Source organism: Giraffa tippelskirchi, chromosome 9 (genome assembly GCF_054371585.1).
Source record: "Giraffa tippelskirchi isolate mGirTip1 chromosome 9, T2T-mGirTip1v1.2.pri, whole genome shotgun sequence".
Classification (NCBI taxonomy): Eukaryota; Metazoa; Chordata; class Mammalia; order Artiodactyla; family Giraffidae; genus Giraffa; species Giraffa tippelskirchi.
The window spans coordinates 7,776,704-7,795,310 of NC_137283.1; the positions used below are offsets into that span (position 1 = coordinate 7,776,704).

The following is an 18,607-nucleotide window of genomic DNA, read 5'->3' on the forward strand; positions in this document are numbered from 1 at the left end:
CTGGCGCAGCCAGGTCTTGGGCAGGGGGCCACAAACTCGAGCCAGTGCCAGTAACAGGAGTACTTCCCTGGGAAATTGTTCGAGTGCAGGAAGTTATTTTTACGCAAGCGCTCGGCCCAACTGCTGAAGCAGTAGAAGGAAGAGAAAATTCCACACGTGGAGCAGGCTGGCACTTCAAGGGTCAGCCCAGGATGAGTGGGGCCCAGGTGAGCAGCGCCCAGGTGAGCAGCGCCGGCTTCCCGAACCTCTCACGTGACCGCGCGCGGCGCGCCGAGTGCGCCTGCGCCGGAGCTCCCGGAAGTGGCCGGACCCGAAGCGCCAGCGGAGCGCACGTCCGTCGGCCCCTCGGTCCGCCCGTGCGCCGGCCCGGTCCTCCGCGCCCCTCGACCCTCGCCGCCGTCCCGTGGTGTCTTTGGCCCGAAGGGCGACCGAGGCGCTCGCCATGGCGGCGTTCATCTCGGTACAGCTGAAGAAGACCTCGGAGGTGGACCTGGCCAAGCCGCTGGTGAAGTTCATCCAGCAGACGTACCCGAGCGGCGGGGAGGAGCAGGCCCAGTACTGCCGCGCGGCGGAGGAGCTCAGCAAGCTGCGGCGCGCCGCGCTCGGCCGCCCGCTGGACAAGCACGAGGGCGCGCTCGAGACGCTGCTGAGGTGGGCCTGGGCCGGGTCGGGGGAGGCTGTCGGCGGCCCGCCGCCCGCCTTGCTTCCTCCGCCCTTCCCGACTCCTTCACACCCATGGCCGGGCCGGCCGCCCCACCCCGGCCTGGCCCGGCGCGTAGGTGTGGTCCGCATTCCTTCCCGCTGCAGGCCCCGGTGACCCTACCCGCCTCCCCTGGCTGCCCGCCGCGGTCCGCGGCCCTCCGGGGGTCGGCCGGCCACCTGGGAGGGACGGTCCACCACGTATTCGATCTCTCTTGCCACATTTACCCAGAACTAGTTTTCTTCACTTTTTTTTGGCCGGGGGGCGGGAGGTTGTCTCTGAGACTCCTCCCTTTCTCCATTTTTGCATTACCGCAAAACTTTGTTGGCCAGGTTGGGATTTCATAATGGTAATTGCTTGAGGGAAGTGTCAGAATTGGGACTCTGGAACTCATGTTTATTACTTCCTCCGTACTGTCCACTTTGAAATGAGCCCTCTTCCCTAAGTTCATCGCAGCCTAACGACAGATGGAGAATTCCATTGGTTAGGAGCTGCCATTATTTAAAATTTAAACTTGGATGACAGAACGTTCCAGATAGGTTCCTTTTAATCTGTTCACAAACAGGTATGCACATAATGGAGTAAATTTGTTATCTTAGTAAATGTTTATTGAACTCTGGGTGTATTTAATGAGAGTTTCTTCTGTAGTACTTTCCAATTAGGATGGCAGGACATTTTTATAGCACTTTATAGTTAAAAAAAATTCTTTCGCCCACCTTTTTAATGATCACATTTCCTGTGTCTAACGTAGTCTCGTTTCACAGGAAAAACACAGTTATATTAGGACGCAAGTAGGAGCCGCTCAGGTTAAACTCCCTTAGTAACTGAAAAGGCAACGAATATTGCTTCCTTAGCTTTAGGCATTCCTGGAGATGATTCTGCCTCCAGGATGTTTCCCTTTTAGGAGAGCTTTGTGATCCGGAGAGATGACCACTGGCTCTCCTGTAATGACAGGGCTTAACAGTCAGGATCTTACACAAGAGTGCTTTTCTCCTGCGCTCTGGCAAAAGTCCATGGAAGCCTCTGATTGGATTGGCTTGTGTCCATGTGCAGTGGTGGGAAATGGCCTAATTGCCCTCCACTGAGTCACACTGCTGGTTTGACTTCTCCGTGCAGCGTGGATTAAAGGCTTATGACACCTTGGTGTAAATTTTAAAGATAAGACTTTGGTTTCAAAGATCATTAGCTTGATACTTAGTATAAGCTTTTAAAAAAGTTAACCTATGAATACTTAGACATTCTTTGTATTAAGGTACTTAAGAATATTTCCAAAGCAATTCTTATCTAGACCTGAGTAGCGTTCAGTGAGGATTTTTCACTAGTAGTAGTAAAAAAGCGTGGGTTATGGTATAATGAAAACAAGAATGCATTAGCTTTGGTCTCAACACTGAAGGAGCAGTGGAGTCTTCAGGGACTTGACAAGAAAGAATAGTGAATGTTGGTAATGTGAGGTTTAAAACTTTTTTCATTTGTTCATTTTTTTAATCTTTTCCCAGGCATAAATGTGAGAACTGTTCCTAGGTTTTAGGGCTTTTGCAGAGATAGTTTCTTTGAAACTGTTTCTTTAGGCGTCTCTGCATTATCCTCATGTTAGCACATTCTTGCTTTTTGAGTGGAGTTAGCGTAAGCTGATAGATATTAGTACAGTGTATTACATTTTGTAATGGAGGTGTGTACAAAAGTATCTTTGGTATGCATCCTGTTATGGGGGGTTCATTCAATTATGCAGAATATTTTACTTTTAATAATTATATTTCTGTAATTGTATAAACTGAACATTAATTTACATATTTTAACTTAATGAACTTTTTGAAAAAGATTTAAGTTAATTCCTAAAGAATAGAAACTAGCTTGGTAAGTACTGGCACACAGCTCTACATATATAGGTCCAGTGATGGACTTGCCTTTTTGTTAGATGAACTCTTAAAATTTCCTAAAATACACGTTTATGTGTTGTAATATTAAAAGTGAATGTTATCCTTTGTAAAGTGACTTTTAAGTACAAATTGGTTGGAGAGCCTCAGTAAATATTGAATCTTACATTAGGTGATCAGATGGAATGGTTTTTTGGGCAGGGAAACTCCAGATAACCAGCTTATACCCGTCTTTTTTGGTGATTAATTTCTTGGTAGAGAAAGCTTACAGTCTCCTTCCATAAGAAAGCCTGGTTGTCAGCTTTCTGAAATTTGATCAAAGAAATGGAGGGTGAGCAGCATTCATGTATGGAGTTTTTTGTATCAGCCTATTTAGTTTTATATCATCTATGTTGCTGTATGATGGTTGATTTCAGCTGTATGTGGGAGATCTCAGATTATCAGTGAGTTAAATTATGATTTTAGTCTTGTGTAAAAAGTTGGTAGAGGGGTAGTTTAGATAGCTTAGGAATGGTATGGGATTCCCAGGTAGCTCACCAATGCAGAAGACCCCGGTTTGATTCCTGGATCAGGAAAATCCCCTGGAGAAGGGATCGGCTACCCACTCCAGTATTCTTGGGCTTTTCTGGTGGCTCAGACTGTACAGAATCCGCCTGCAATGCAGGAAACTTGGTTACCATCCCTGGGTTGGGAAGATCCCGTGGAGGAGGGCATGGCAGCCTACTCCAGTATTCTTGCATGGAGAATCCCCAAGAACAGAAGAGCCTGGAAGGCTACAGTCCATGGGGTCCCAAAGAGTCGGACATGACCGAATGATTACGTACAGCACAGAAAAAGGATGGCGCTGTGGAATGCAACAGGCTCAGGCTCCTTTCAGCTATCCGCTCTGTAAGAGCTATTGTCCTCGTTCCCAGGGTCCAGATAGCAGTTATACCCAACTTTTAGACAAGAGGATGGAGGGAGGGAGAGGGGAGGCAGAAGGCTCAGTCTTTAGGATGTTACCTGAAAACTGCTCCACGACACCCTTCTCATATATTATTAGCTGTTATGTGTGTCCACATCTCAGAAGGGTCGGAGAGGTAAAGGAATTTTTATTAAGGGCATGCAGATACCCTGCTAAAATAAGTGATTTTCTTAGGAAGGAAGGAGAGGTAATGATGTAGGCGATTAGCACCATCAATAAGCTTTCTGGTGGCTTAGCTGGTAAAGAATCTGCCTGCAACATGGGAGACCTGGGTTCAATCTGTGGGTCAGGAAGATCCCCTGGAGAAGGGAATGAATGGCAGCCCACTTCCGTATTCTTGCCTGGAGAATCCCATGGACAGAGAACCTAAGAGTTAGACACATCTGAGAAACGAACACTTTGACTTCTCTTTCAGTAGGCTCTCAGTTCCCTTTGTCCCCACTTAGCTGTGCTCAGTGCCCACCCGAGCTGTGCCTGCTGTCCTGAACATTTTCCTGAGAGTTGAGCCTATCCTCCTGGTGGAGGATCTGGGAGCCTCAAGATTTCTTCCAAAGATCCTCAAATGACCAGGGGTGGAACCCACATCCCCTGCAGTGGAGGCAAAGTCTTAACCACTGGACCACCAGGGAAGTCCCAAGTTTCCTGTCTGGCTTCTTTGCACAATTTGCCTGCTTTCTGTCTAGGCAGTTGGATTTTTCAGCTTTTTCTGCTTCATTTATTCGCTTTTCTTTCACTTTTTAGAAAATTTCATTGGAACTTCTTGTATGCTGTTGTGCCCTTTCCCATTCTTTTTATCCTAGTGCAGTTACATCTTTTTAATTTTATTGCCTTTCCAGTGGAAGTTTGAGAGAGGGAGCAGAGAAGGTTGTTTATTCAGATCTCTTTGTTTAACAAGTAGGGTATTTACATTTTCAGCTTTCTTCTGTGTTTATATCAATTTGCATTCTCCAAGTAATTTTTTTCCCTCCACATCCTCAGGAATACTCACTGATTAATAATTTAAATAAGTTGCCTTTTGCTGAATTGATGGGTGCAAGATGGTACCCAGTTTTAGGTTGCACTCCCTTGATATCTCTGAGGTCCAGCATTTTCTGTTTGCTGGCTGGCTACTTACTTTTTCTGTAAATTGCATGTCCTTTTTTTGGCCCATTTTCTACATTGTGTTTTCCTTACTGATTTTTAAGAGTTCTGTATATTTTCTGGCAATTTATCCTTTTTCTATTATTTATAGTACAAATATCATCTTCAAATCTGTTTTTTGTCTCTTATGTTTATGGTATCTTTTGTCACACAAAAGTCCTTGCAATTTTTTTTTTTTTTTGGTCTTGCCTCCTGTCATGTGGGATCTTAGTTCCCCAAACGGGGATCAACCCTCACCCACTGCAGTGGAAGCTCAGAGTTTTAACGAGTAATGAAATCCTGAAAAGTGTTTTATTCTCCTCAAAATCTGTTGTTACAATTTTTTTCTTATTTCTGATGTTGCGTATGAGATTACCCCCATCCCCCAATCAGATCTCTTGAAAGTTCAGAGCCATCTTTTTTTTTATTAAACCAAGTCTGCTTAATTTTTTGGTTTTCTGTTGTCATTCACTTGTTTCTTTTTCCTCTTGTTGTATAGAATGATTAGCTTCTCATCTTTGTTTTTCTAATACATTTATTTTAGGACTGTATGTTTTTTCTGAATCTGCTTTCAGTTGCATCCAACTGGTTTTGGTATGTAGTATTCTTGTTGACATTTTTAAAATAATTTGTAATTTTAGTTTTCTTTAACGTGAGTCTTTTATATAGATTTTGTAAAATTTCTAAATTTGTCACTTTTTTGTGGGTTGATATGTAGTTTGCTGCGTAATCGTACTGTCTTTTTCTTTGTAAAATAAAGTTGATGGAACTAGTTTCATAATTTCCAGAAATTTTCCTAAGCACTAGTGTTTTATAAATCAAGAAAGACAATGTTGCTGTTCCATTTTACTCGTCAGTTGTTGCTTACATTCTGATTGGTAGTGAAGATATTGAGATCATGTTGGCCCTAATGACATCGCTACAATTTGTTAATCAAATAGAGTATGGTGGATATAAAGATAAACAATTCATACTTGACCTTTGATCTCAAGGAGTACCTGTAGTTGCCAGACCTTAGTTTGGCTGAGTTAATTTTATTTATTCTACATAAATGAATAAACATAAATTTAACAGGAAGAGTTAAAATCTGTTTGATAAATAAAATGGCTTGTCAGGACTGTCTTCATTCTTTGTAATCCTGGAGGGAATTTGCTGTCATACTCTACTGCAGCAGTGCTTCTGTTAGTGATTCTTCATGAGATAGATTGGGCAAAGAAAGAAGGGTGAAAATAAGGTGCAGGAGGCATCTACTGACTCTACTCAATATCTGGCCCAGCTCTCTGGTCTTCTGTCTCTGTTTGGTGGGCTTGGAGTTGCCCAGCCCTCAGAACTGACTGGAACTGGATGGCTTACGTGAGTTTGTGTTGCAGTATCACTTTCCTAACGTGGATTGGTTGTTCTTGATCTCCATACCACCCCCCTAAAAAATTTTTTTAATTAGAATTTCTAATGGAAATTTGTTTTATCTTTGGTATCTTGAAATATATTCGTTTGCTATTTTTTTTTCCCCATGAGATTTAAAAAGTTGAGTTCTTAGATATTTGCTCTAGAGCCATTGAGTTTTTAAAGTACTAGAGAATATAAAAAACACTTCTGCATATTTGCAAAATAAGAATCTGTAGCTCCCACTTTTCCAACATGTGCTGTGTGTCTGAAACCGTTTATCTCAGGTTGGGACTAGAACCCATGTGCTGGGCCTCGAACCCAGCCAAGGCCCACACTACCTGGTTTCAGTGCCTAGTGAAGTTGAGGTTCTTGATGTCTCATTGCAGAAAGAATACAGTGAGAGACAAGTGATAGGTAAGAAGTGGGTTTACTCGGATTCAGAGAGAAGCGCACTCCGCGGACAGAGTGTGGGCCATTGCAGGGAGCGAGTGCTGCAGAGTGTGGCGTGGTTAGTCTTTACAGGCCATTTCATCCACTGACGAGCTGTTTCAGGTCCTGAAAGATGGTGCTGTGACAGTGCTGCACTCAATGCGCCAGCAAATTCAGAGAACTCAGCAGTGGCCACAGGACTGGAAAAGGTCAGTTTTCATTCCAGTCCCAAAGAAAGGCAATGCCAAAGAATGCTCAAACTAACACACATTTGCACTCATCTCACACACTAGCAAAGTAACACTCAGAATTCTCCAAGCGAGGCTCCAACAGTACGTGAACTGAGAACTTCCAGATGTTCAAGTTGGATTTAGAAAAGGAAGAGGAACCAGAGATCGAATTGCCAACATCCGTTCGATCGTAGAAAAAGCAAAGGAATTCCAAAAAAACATGTGCTTCTGTGTTATTGACTACACCAAAGCCTTTGACTGTGTGGATCACAAAAAACTGGAAAATTCTTCAAGAGATGGGAATACCAGACCACCTTACCTGCCTCCTGAGAAGTCTGTATGCAGGTCAAGAAGCAACAATTAGAACCAGACATAGAACAACAGACTGGTTCCAAATCGGGAAAGGAGTATGTCAAGGCTGTATATTGTCACCCTGCTTATTTAACTTATATGCAGAGTACATCATGAGAAATGCTGGGCTGGAGGAAGCACAAGCTGAAATCAAGATTGCTGGGAGAAATCAATAACCTCAGTTATGCACAAGACACCACCCTTATGACAGAAAGTGAAGAAGAACTTAAGAGCCTCTTGATGAAAGTAAAAGAGGAAAGTGAAAAAGTTGGCTTAAAGCTCAACATTCAGAAAACTAAGATCATGGCATCTGGTCCCATCACTTCATGGCAGATAGATGGGGAAACAGTGGAAACAGTGGCTGACTTTATTTTTTTAGGCTCCAAAATCACTGCATATGGTGACTGCAGTCATGAAATGAAAAGACGCTTACTCCTTGAAAGGAAAGTTATGACCAACCTAGACAGCATATTAAAAAGCAGAGACATTACTTTGCCGACAAAGTTTCATCTAGTCAAAGCTATGGTTTTTCCTGTAGTCATGGATGGATGCGAGAGTTGGACTGTAAAGAAATCTGAGCGCTGAAGAATTGATGCTTTTGAACTGTGGTGTTGGAGAAGACTCTTGAGAGTCCCTTGGACTGCAAGGAGATCCAACCAGTCCATCCTAAAAGAAATCAGTCCTGAATATTCATTCGAAGGACTGATGTTGAAGCTGAAACTCCAATACTTTGGCCACCTGATGCGAAGAACTGACTCATTTGAATAGACCCTGATGTTGGGAAAGATTGAAGGCGGGAGGAGAAGGGGATGACAGGATAAGATGGTTGGATGGCATCACTGAGTCAATGGACATGAGTTTGGGTAAACTCCGGGAGTTGGTGATGGACAAGGAAGCCTGGCATGCTGCAGTCCTTGGGGTCCCAAAGAGTCAGACACAACTGAGCGACTGAACTGAACCTGGAGTTAGCAATGTCTCCTTTCTTTTGAAAAGAGTTAGTTTCTTTGTGGAGTTTACTCCATACTATGAAATCAGGTATTAATGATTTCCAGTGACTGCTGTACTTATGTTTCATTTTTTCATACTTATATTTCATGTTACATAACCTATCCTAAAGTGAAAGTTGCTCAGTCATGTCCAACTCTTTGTGAACCCATGGACTATACAGTCCATGGAATTCTCCAGGCCAGAATACTGAAGTGGGTAGATCTCCAGAGGATCTTCCGACCCAAGGATCAAACCCAGGTCTCCTGCATTACAGGCAGATTCTTTACCAGCTGAGCCACCAGGGAAGCCCTTCCTCCCTTGCCAGAGAGTCCAGCCATCTCAACCTGGACAGCTGGCAGGAGATAAGGCAACTTTCTGAGTCACCAATTCCTGGTTCGTGTCAGAGTCATGTTACTCTTTGCAACACTGTGTACTGTATCTTACCAGGCTCCTCTGTCCATGGAATCCTCTAAACAAGAATACTGGAGTGGATTGCCATTTCCTTCTCCAGGGGATTTTCCTGACCCAAGGATTGAACCTGGGTCTCCTGCACTGTGGGCAGATTCTTTACCATCTCAACCACAAAGGAAGCCAACCTATCCTAAGACACTTATTTTACTTTGAGGATTCCATCACGTAGCTTTTAGGCATTTAAATGTAGGATATAAATGTACTGTTAACTCCATACAAGTCAAATTTTGAGAGTTAACCCCAAAAGCTTTGGAGTAAATAGGATAGATATAAAAAAAATTTGGTACGTTCTGTGTAGCCTTTCTTTTTTCCTTGATCCATTTGCAGAGCGAGTATTTTCATCTCTTCCTCCTTCCTGTTTAGAGCTGCTGCTACTGCTGCTAAGTTGCTTCAGTCGTGTCTGATTCTGTGCGACCCCATAGATGGCAGCCCACCAGGCTCCGCCGTCCCTGGGATTCTCCAGGCAAGAATACTGGAGTGGGTTGCCATTTCCTTCTCCAGTGCATGAAAGGGAAAAGTGAAAGTGAAGTTGCTCAGTCGTGTCCGACTCTTAGCGACCCCATGGACTGTAGCCTACCAGGCTCCTCCGTCCATGGGATTTTCCAGGCAAGAGTACTGGAGTGGGGTGCCATTGCCTTCTCCGCCTGTTTAGAGCAGAGGTCAGCAAACGAAGGCGTGCCCAGCTGCCTGATTTTGTATGATCTGGGGCCCTCTCTAGCGAGTTGGCGCTGGGAGCCTTGGAGAGCTGGGTGGGGTGCTCCCCTCTGCCCCGTCTTCCCTTTTATTTTCAGTGTCCGTCTCCCTGGCTGGTAGCCAGGCCTCACTGCTGCCCAGGACTTGCTTAGGTGTCACTACACGTTGGATATTCTGCTGGGCAGTGGCTTGGCAGTGAATGATGTAATCTCGAACCAGGAATTGGTAACTCAGCAAGTTGCCTTATCTCCTGCCAGCTGTCCAGGTTGAGATGGCTGGACTCTGGCAAGGGAGGGAGGTGTGCCGGAGTTTGAGTGTCACTGGGGCAGGGAGCGAAACTGCCTGCATTGACCACTACCCACCTCCGTCTCCTGGGCTTCTCACCGCCTGACTGAATACTCTTCCTTCAAAGAACTTCAGCTGATGGTAGTTAGATAACTGTCCCTAGAGTTCCCATCGTCTGAGGTGGCCCAACCAGGTAAAAAGGGTGCAGGGCAGGGCAGATGTTTCCTCTTTTGTTATGTTGTAACAGGTACCTACCTGCATATTATCCTTGATTTTTGCCTTTTGTCTGGCAAGGCCTGTTCTGTGCCCAGTCATGTCCAACTTTTTGCAACCCTGTGGACTGTAGCTCCCACACTCCTTTGCCTGTGGAGTTCTCCAGGCAAGGATACTGGAGAGGGTTGCCTTTTCCTCCTCCAGGGGATCTTCCCCTCCCAGGGGTCGAACCCATGTCTCCTGCACTGGCAGGTAGATTCTTTACCACTGAGCCACCTGGGAGCCCAGAGACCAAGTGTGGGAATCCCTGCCCTGCAGCACTGTTGCCCCCCTTGCCATGCTGGCACGCCCTTAGGGGCTCTGTGGCCTCAGAGTCTCTGTACTTGTCTCTCTTTGTGGACACATTCTTTAGTAGTTCCTATTTATTCTCAAAACAGAATCTCAGGTTTTACTTTTCAGAGATAAAAAAGTTACTTTTTAAAAACATTGCATTTTGCTGATTGGTTTGTTTGGAGCTAGCGATGAAGCGGTTCCTGCTCTCAGGGAGTTTAGAACCGATTAATATGTAACTGACTGTGGTAAGTTGTGAAGGGAAAATTCAGGGGCCTAAGAGATTGTAAATGGAGAGGCATTTAGAAAAGACATGACATTGCTGCTGTAACTTCCGCCACCACTCTGCATCACCTCCTGACTGGATCAGTGTAGTAGCTTTCTGACTTCTCTGGACTTCTGCCCTTTGCACACCTGTGAGTCAGTTTTCTACAGAGCATCCGGCGTGACTCTGAAAATAGATTAGCTTGTGTTACTCTTGTCCATACCCTTTGGTGGGTCCTCCTCTTACTCAATAGTAGAAGCCAAAAGTCTTACAAATTGCACTCGAGGCATCATTACTTCCTTGATTTCACGTCCTGCTGTTTTCTCCTGTGTTTGCTCTCCAGCCATATCCTCCTTATCGTCGCAGAGGTATATTCAGGCATTCGTTTGTCTCGGATTCTTGGCACCTGTTCTCCCCTTGACTGGTGATGCTTTTCCCCACATCCCATCACGTCCTGCATGCCCTCTCTATCATATATGACATTTAATTTTTTTGTTGTTGTTGTTTTACTTTTATGTAGTTCAATACCCATGTTATTGAAAAAAAACTATAGCCTTCTCATGTCACCCCATACACATGACCTTATCCCTCTCACCTCTTTATTTCTCCCATTGCAATTAGCACTATTTCCTATTCCGCATTTTTACTTAATTTTGTTTTGCCTCCACCTCTAAAAGTAAGCTTTACAAGGGTGCAGATTTTTTAATGTTTGCATACTGCTGAATTCCTATGTTGTAGAACTGTGTTTGGTGCATAGCAGACTGTTAGTATGGGCTTCCCAGGTAGTGCTAGTGGTAAAGAACCCGCCTGCCAATGCAGGTGTTGTAAGAAACCCGGGTTCGATCCCTGGGTCGGGAAGATCCCCTGGAGGAGGGCATGGCAATCCACTCGAGTATTCTTGGCTGGGAAATCCCACGGACAGAGGAGTCTGGCAGGTTAGAGTCTATAGGGTTGCAAAGAGTCGCACACGACTCAAGTGACATAGCACGCATGCAAACCGTCAGTGTGTCTTTGTTGAAAGAGGGAGTGAATGAGGACAAGAAGAATGGGGATTGTGATGGGAGAGTTTCTGGGCGAAGGGAAGAATGGGTGACTGCCCTGAGCCAGGGAAGAGCACACGATCTTAATGCCTACAATGTGTACTGAATATTCTTAGTTGAGGCTGGAAAATAGGGTAATGAAAGATGTCACAGTTTTTGGATGAAATTATAAGTATAGTGGGAATCCAAGAATACTCGCCTACATAACCACAGTACAACTTTCAAAGTCAAGAAGTTGACATTGATTAAATATTACCATTTAATCTGTTGTACTCATTCAAATTTTGCTGACTTTCCCATTAATGTTTACAGGTCCAGTATCTAATCCCAGATCTTGCATTGCATTTAATTGCCTGTTTAGTCTCCTTCGATCGGGAACAGTTCATCAGGTTTTCCTTGTTTCAAGACGTTGGCAGTTTTGAAGAGTAGGTACAGGCTGCTTGCTTACTTTGTAGAATGTCCCTTAGTAAAAGGGCTTGTCTCTTATTTTCTTGGATTTTATGCATCTTGGGGCTGTAGTACCAACCCAGGTGATGCTGTGTTCTTTTTTGTGCACATTAAGAAAAGCATGAGGTTGATTTGTCCCATTGCTGGTAATGTTTATCAGTTTGTTAAGATGGTGTCTGCCAAATTTTTGACCTTACAGTTAATAAGTTATATTAAGTAGTAAGTATTTTGTGGGGAGATACTATGAGATTCTGTAATATCCTGTTTCCATCAAACTTATGTTTTAGCGTCCGTTAATGATTTTACCAGAATCAGATACTAGATTATGAAAGGGGCCATGCCGTGCCTTTGCTCAGTTCATTGTTTCTCCTAGATTCATTAGTCGGCATTGTATGTTAGGGTAGAGTTTTCCCTGTTAACTTGTTTGTTTTGTTTACTTTAGGATGATCTTCTTACTTTCCTCAGTAGATTATGATTTGCTATTTATTTTAATTATTCTGGACTTGGCTAGTGGGAGCTGCTTTCAGGTAGTTCCTGTGTACTTTTGACATTTCCTTCTCGTGTTTTAAGTACTTCCTTAACTTTCTGGCATAGCTAGATGTTTAGGTTTAACTTGAATTTTCTCATTCTCAGCCGTGGGGTCCGTCATTTCTCTAAGGAGCACTGGCTCTGTTTATTTATTATTAGTTAATTCATTTATTTATTGGCTGTACCACATGGCTTATGGGATCTTAGTTCCTGGACCAGGGATGGGACCCGTGCCCCCTGCAGTTTAGTGCCGAGTCCCAAACGCTGGCCCGCCAGGGAGGTGCCAATGCTGGCTCCATTTAATGCAGAGTATTATTTATCTGGATTCCAGGTATGCTTTTTGCTACTTCATATTATTGTTGCTAGAACCTCTCAGCATATACATTTAGGAAATACACACACTCACACCACTTTTTGTGTCAATATTACACTGTGTTGAAAATGAGTTCACACTGATACCTCCAGTTCCAGTGCAAAGCCAGTTTCTTCTAGCTGTCCACCATCCCATATTTGTAACTCTTTTTTTCCAAGATAGTTGGAAACCTGACTCCCATTATCTTCAGTGTATTTATTTAATTGTTCTGTTCTTCCTGTTTGTAACCAAACTTGTAGCCATGGCAGCCATAAACTTGATCTCTGAGTTGTCCTGTCACTCCCAGTCCTCCTGAAAACTAGGCTTCACAAATAACAATTGCAGTCAGCCCTGATGACTCATGGGAGGGGATGGGCAGGGAGGTGATAAGGGGAGGGAGAAAGATTAGAGGCCAGTTAGAAGCCTGGCCTTGGACACCCCTAACCCCCACCTTGCTGGCTCAAAGGTCAGCCTGATAGGGGAGGGCTGCGTCACATTTCATGGTCATTCTGGCTGAAGAGAATGAGAAAGAAGAGACAGGGTGACTGGCTGGGGAACTTGTGGATTAGTCTGCTTTCAGGGGAGAGGGGAAATGTTGACAAACTGTGTACCATTGGTGGAAATGGATGGGGTGGACATACTGAAATCACATTTGAAAAGACCCTGATGCTGGGAAGGATTGAGGGCAGGAGGAGAAGGGGACGACAGGGGATGAGATGGTGGATGGCATCACCGACTCGATGCACATGGGTTTGGGTGGACTCCATGAGTTGGTGATGGACAGGGAGGCCTGGCGTGCTGCAGTCCATGGGGTTGCAAAGAGTCGGACACGACTGAGCGACTGAACTGAAACCTGTTTTTAATCAGTAGTTTACCAGAGGTGTTAATTTGTCCAGTGGATATAAACAATTACCTTAATAAGAAATAGTATTTTAAGAAATGCATTGGTTACCTAGGCAGAGGTTAGTTTGCTTTTAGCCAGTAATAGTAAACAAATATTTTTCTCTGGTGATAAGAGTTTTTTGTTAACAATTTTTTCATTGCATACGTTTTAGCTACAGGTTTACACATTAAAAGACTATGTTAATTTTAAAATGGCTGACTGAAATCTAATTTGTGGGCCACTCAAAGTAAGCATGCATACTTTTAAGTATACTCTTAAACCAGTTGTATTTATATAAATGTGTATAATATTTAGCTTTGGTAATTTTAGATTCTTACTGGTTTTTATATTGATCAATTATTTTTTACATTTCCTTTTTCTTCCTGACTTATGAAGATGTAACTGACACTTAGCTCTGTGTAAGTTTAAGGTGTACAGCGTAAGGATTTGACTTAAGTCATGAACTGGTGACTACTATAAGTTTAGTGAATATCCATCATCTTATATAGATACAAAATTAAAGAAATTGAAAAAAAATCATTTTCCTTGTGGTGAGAACACATAGGATTTACTCTCTTAACAACTTTCATATATAATATAAAGTGATATTAATTATATGTATCATGTGTTGGACAGCCCTGGCATCAGTACTTAGTTACCTTATGACTAGATGTTTGTACCTTTTGACTGCATTCATCCAGGTCTTCCTCCCCTCAAGTGGGGACCTCTGGGAACCGGAACTTGGATCTCTTTTTCTGTGTTTGTTTTTGAAGTAGAATTGACCCACAACACTGTGTTAGTTTCTGTCACACAGCATAGTGATTCAGTATTTCTGTACATTTCAAAGTAATCACAGTAAGTTTAGATGCCATTCATCACCATACAACGATATTACATAACTATTGACCACATTCCCCACACTGTATGTTCCATATCTGTGGCTCATTTATTTTCTATTAGACATTTGTACACCTAATCGCCTATACAATAGGGAAAAGACAGCTTCTAAAGTAAATAGTGTTGGGAAAACTGGACTACTCACACCATGAACAAAAATAAATTCAAAATGGATTACACTTTCAGATGTAAGACCTGAAGCCATAAAACTTCTAGAAGAAAACAAAGTACACTGTTTGATATGAGTCTTAGTAATATCTTTTTATGTCTCCTCAGTCAAGGGAAACAAAAGCAAAAATAAACAAATTTGCTCTCTTTTTCAGATACTATGATCAGATCTGTTCCATTGAACCCAAATTTCCATTTTCTGAAAACCAGGTAAGTCACTAATTTTAATTTGTTTTAAAGTTACAAGTGATAATGGTAAATCACCTATTTCCTCTTACCCATGGTATTTTCTTAAAATAAATGGTGTCTCTTCACTATCTCTAGGTTTGTGTAACACTTCTAAAGTGAGAAACTTTTAAGCCCATCTGTTACGAATCTGCTGCTTTGAAGTGTCTCTTGGAAATTCTGTTCATGCCATTCCTCATCACTTCTGTGATCATGTAGTGCATTGCATTGCATTTTTCTTCCTGCATTTTTTATCTGTAAGAAGTGTTGACCAGGATAATCTGTCATGTCCTTTCCTTTGGTTTTTACAGAATAAAGAAGGAAACTATATGATTCAGGACGTATTTAGTTTCAGTTTATGTGCTTTAAAAGTTATTCGCCCAAGTTACATTTGCATATAAATTTTCAAATACTGTTATGATTAGATGTTACACTGTAAGAATGTCATTCTTTCTCCTAAAAAGATAGATATTGAAATTGCTGATGATTTCTTGCAGTTAATTTAGGAGACTTGTTAAAAGTTTTTAATTTGTGTGACATTTCTAAATTTTAAAATAGTTTGTACAAAATACTTTAAGCATAAAGTTTTTATAAGTCAAGTTATATGGTGAGACTTGCTTTAAAATACTCCAGGAGAAAAAGTAAGTGTGTGTTGGTGGTTGGATTGAAAAGTGTGGGTAGATGAACGGAGAAGGGTAGAAGACTGATGTGTGTATGGGAGTTCCTTGTGTTATTGTCTCTGCATTTAGGTGTACTGAAAATTTCTCTCAGCCATGGTTGAAAAATTTTGTATTGGATTGCAATACATAATCTAAAAGCGGCTAAGTTCTTTTTAACCTTCACACTGTGGAATACTTTAGAGTGAGATGCAGTTTTTAATTAAGTAAACTTTTTATTCATGTATAACACATACAGAACAGTTAACAAACGGTGTATAGCTTGAATCGTCATGAAGTGAATATACATGTCTAGCCATCACCCAAATCAAGAAATAAAATTTTATCTCATCCTGGAAATTCTCCTACTCTCCTATTCTCCTAGAATAGGAGTTGCCTATTCTATTCAGGTCATTGTGTATTTGTAAAGATGAGCAAGATCATGTTTTCTGAAGAAGATAATATGTGTATAATTACTGAGGGAGAATGACATTGGAAATAACCTCGTGCCAGTATTTTACTTTCAGAAAAGAAAATTTTATGGTTCACAAAAAGGAAAAGGATTTGGTTGGTTAGAGAAGATAGTGTTTTAGACAAGATTGGAGCTTTTGTCCTTTTCTTCACTGTGGATTTTTTTTTGAAAGAGACAATAATTAATGAGATTCAGGAAGGTAACATAATTTTCTTTTTTCCCCCTCTTTCTATCAAGATCTGCTTGACATTTACCTGGAAGGATGCTTTTGATAAAGGTTCACTTTTTGGAGGATCTGTAAAATTGGGTATGTAATTTTTAAATAAAAACAACAGGAAATTTGTTCTAACTATTTTGTATTGTTTTAGTCTCCAGAATTGCTCTCCTAATGACTCTTTGTAAATAATGAAAGTTTTTATGTTTCGTTTTCTTTTTAACTTCAACTTTTAATGAAATTTCCAAATACTTATAGAGAGCCTACGTCTTGCCAGGCACTGTCCTAGTTTTACAACTGAACAAGGTAGTTGTATTCAGTCTGGTTGGAAGACAGCTGATCATTTTAAAGTATAGTGGGAAGTATATTAATCTCTGAAGAAACTTAAGAGCGCCTAGACAAGGAAGCAGTTAATTCTGCTCTTGAATGCACGTGATGTTTGAATGAACCCTTGAAGGATGAGTTTGGTTTTTCCAGGTAGAAAATAATGTTACAGGTAGAATATCATAACCAAAAGTCAGAAGAGTGAAGGCTTTTTTTATCCACCAGCTCATCATGTTAACCTTTCTGTGTGTTAATTTTCTCATCTCTGAAGTGGGATTAGTACTATCAAGTTCTGTTTATATCATTGGTTTCTTGTATGGATTAAATGAGTGGAATACATGTAAAGTCCTTAGAACAAGGCTCAATAAATATTAGCTACAATGAATAATATTAATATTACATGTAACTATGATATATATAATTATGCATTGTAGGATATATACTATATAATATTATATAACAGTGTCATACAGTATAAGTTACTATACTAATACATATTAATGTAATTATTGGTAAGAGTTGAAACTGGATGATTTGGGGATTTTGGAGGGTGAAGACATTGGAGAGTAGATTGTGAGGAGTTGCAAATGTGCTGTCAATTTGTGTTCTTCCCTCATAGCTTATTCCACCTGGGCACTGTGAAAGGGCTTTACACATATTCTCTAGCTAAACTCCCTCCCAGCACAGTGAGAAAAGGCACTATTCTGACTAAAACTGGTTTAGAAAGATAAGTGACTTTCTAAGATTTAATGAAATTGGATATGACTCAAAAAGCCTAAATCCAGAGACTAGAGAGAAACAGACCCATTAAACTGGTGAGAGATGAAGAGATTAGACCAAGTATCCTGCCTGTGGGTTGGGGAAAGGATGGTTTTGAGAGAGGGTTCAGAGGTGAAGCTGATGGATCTGCTGGCTCTCTGTCAGGAGGAGGAGTAGGAGTTGATGATTGACTTTTAAGATTTGTAACTTGGTTTGACCTGTGGATAATTATTCCTTTCAATAGACAGGTCAAGTTTGACTTTTCTATGTTATATCTGGGTAGAAATTTCTCTTTGGCATTTAGATGTAATGTATTTAAAGCTCAAAACAGGTGGAGACATAGATTTAGGAACAGTTTCCTTAAAAGATAATAAATGAATTTATCTCTTCTGGTAGACTGTAGGTTGGGAAAAGTATGAAAGCCAAACTAGGGAATATAACTTTCAGGGCAAATAAGAGGAAGAGTTTCCTGGGAATGAGGTTGAGAAAAGGCTTTCAGATCTCGGAAGAACCAGGGGAAAATAGAGAGGGGACTGAATTCCAGAAGAGTTTTAGAGGTGGTGCAGTCCAGTGGTTCCCAAACGTGGCTGCATGTTGCAGTTACCTGGGGAAAATGTTAGAAATACTGATTTTATTTACAGACAAAGATACGGTATGCCAGATGTGAAAGGAGGACATTGCAGGGTGGGCCGCTGGAAATCATCCCTTTGAAAATGCCTGCATGTGACTTTGATGTTGAAACATCGTTGACAGAGTCGTTGTAACGAGGCAGAGGTCAAAGAAGGTTGTAAAACTCACTAGATTCCCGGTGGCTCAGTTGATAATCTACCTGCGATGCTGGAGACCTGGGTTCGATCCCTGGGTTGGGAGGATCCCCTGGAGGAGGGCATGGCAGCCCACTCCAGTATTCCTGCCTGGAGAATCCCCATGGACAGAGGAGCCTGCCGGGCTACAGTCCATGGGGTCACCGAGTCGGACACGACTGAGCAACTAAGCACAACACAACACAGGTGGAGAAGGAAGTTAGCCTAGGGCAGGCTGAAGTCAGGTTGTGTTGGGTTGAGGAGTGGACCGGAAGTTAGGAAATGCAGACAGCACATGTGGGTGCTGAACAGCTCAGTTCAGAAAATATGCAGTGACGATTTGGGTACAAAGGGATCGTTATACTGAGAGGCAAGATCAAGAAAAGGACTTCCTGTGCTGCTGTGACAAGCAGATTCTTTGGCTGAGAATAAGGAGCAGGTATCGATAGAACTAGGAGACACTTACGTGAGATAAGTAAAGTTGATGAACCAAGGTCCTAGAGGAATTGGGACGGAAAAGAATTGAGTGCGTATATAAAACA

At 42.1% G+C, this 18,607-nt stretch overlaps 1 protein-coding gene across 5 annotated transcripts in view; it reads left to right on the forward strand.

Annotated features, from left to right (window-relative positions):
• The first annotated feature begins 306 nt into the window (after positions 1-306).
• Positions 307-18,607, forward strand: part of PDCD6IP (programmed cell death 6 interacting protein) — a 66,879-nt gene continuing 48,578 nt past the window's right edge. For all 5 annotated transcript variants that reach the window (XM_081527190.1, XM_081527189.1, XM_081527193.1 and 2 more), the window contains exons 1-3: positions 307-651; positions 14,768-14,822; positions 16,203-16,272. In XM_081527190.1, the coding sequence (XP_081383316.1) occupies positions 443-651; positions 14,768-14,822; positions 16,203-16,272 (334 nt within the window). In that variant the 5' untranslated portion in view covers positions 307-442. The remainder of the gene's footprint in view (positions 652-14,767; positions 14,823-16,202; positions 16,273-18,607) is intronic.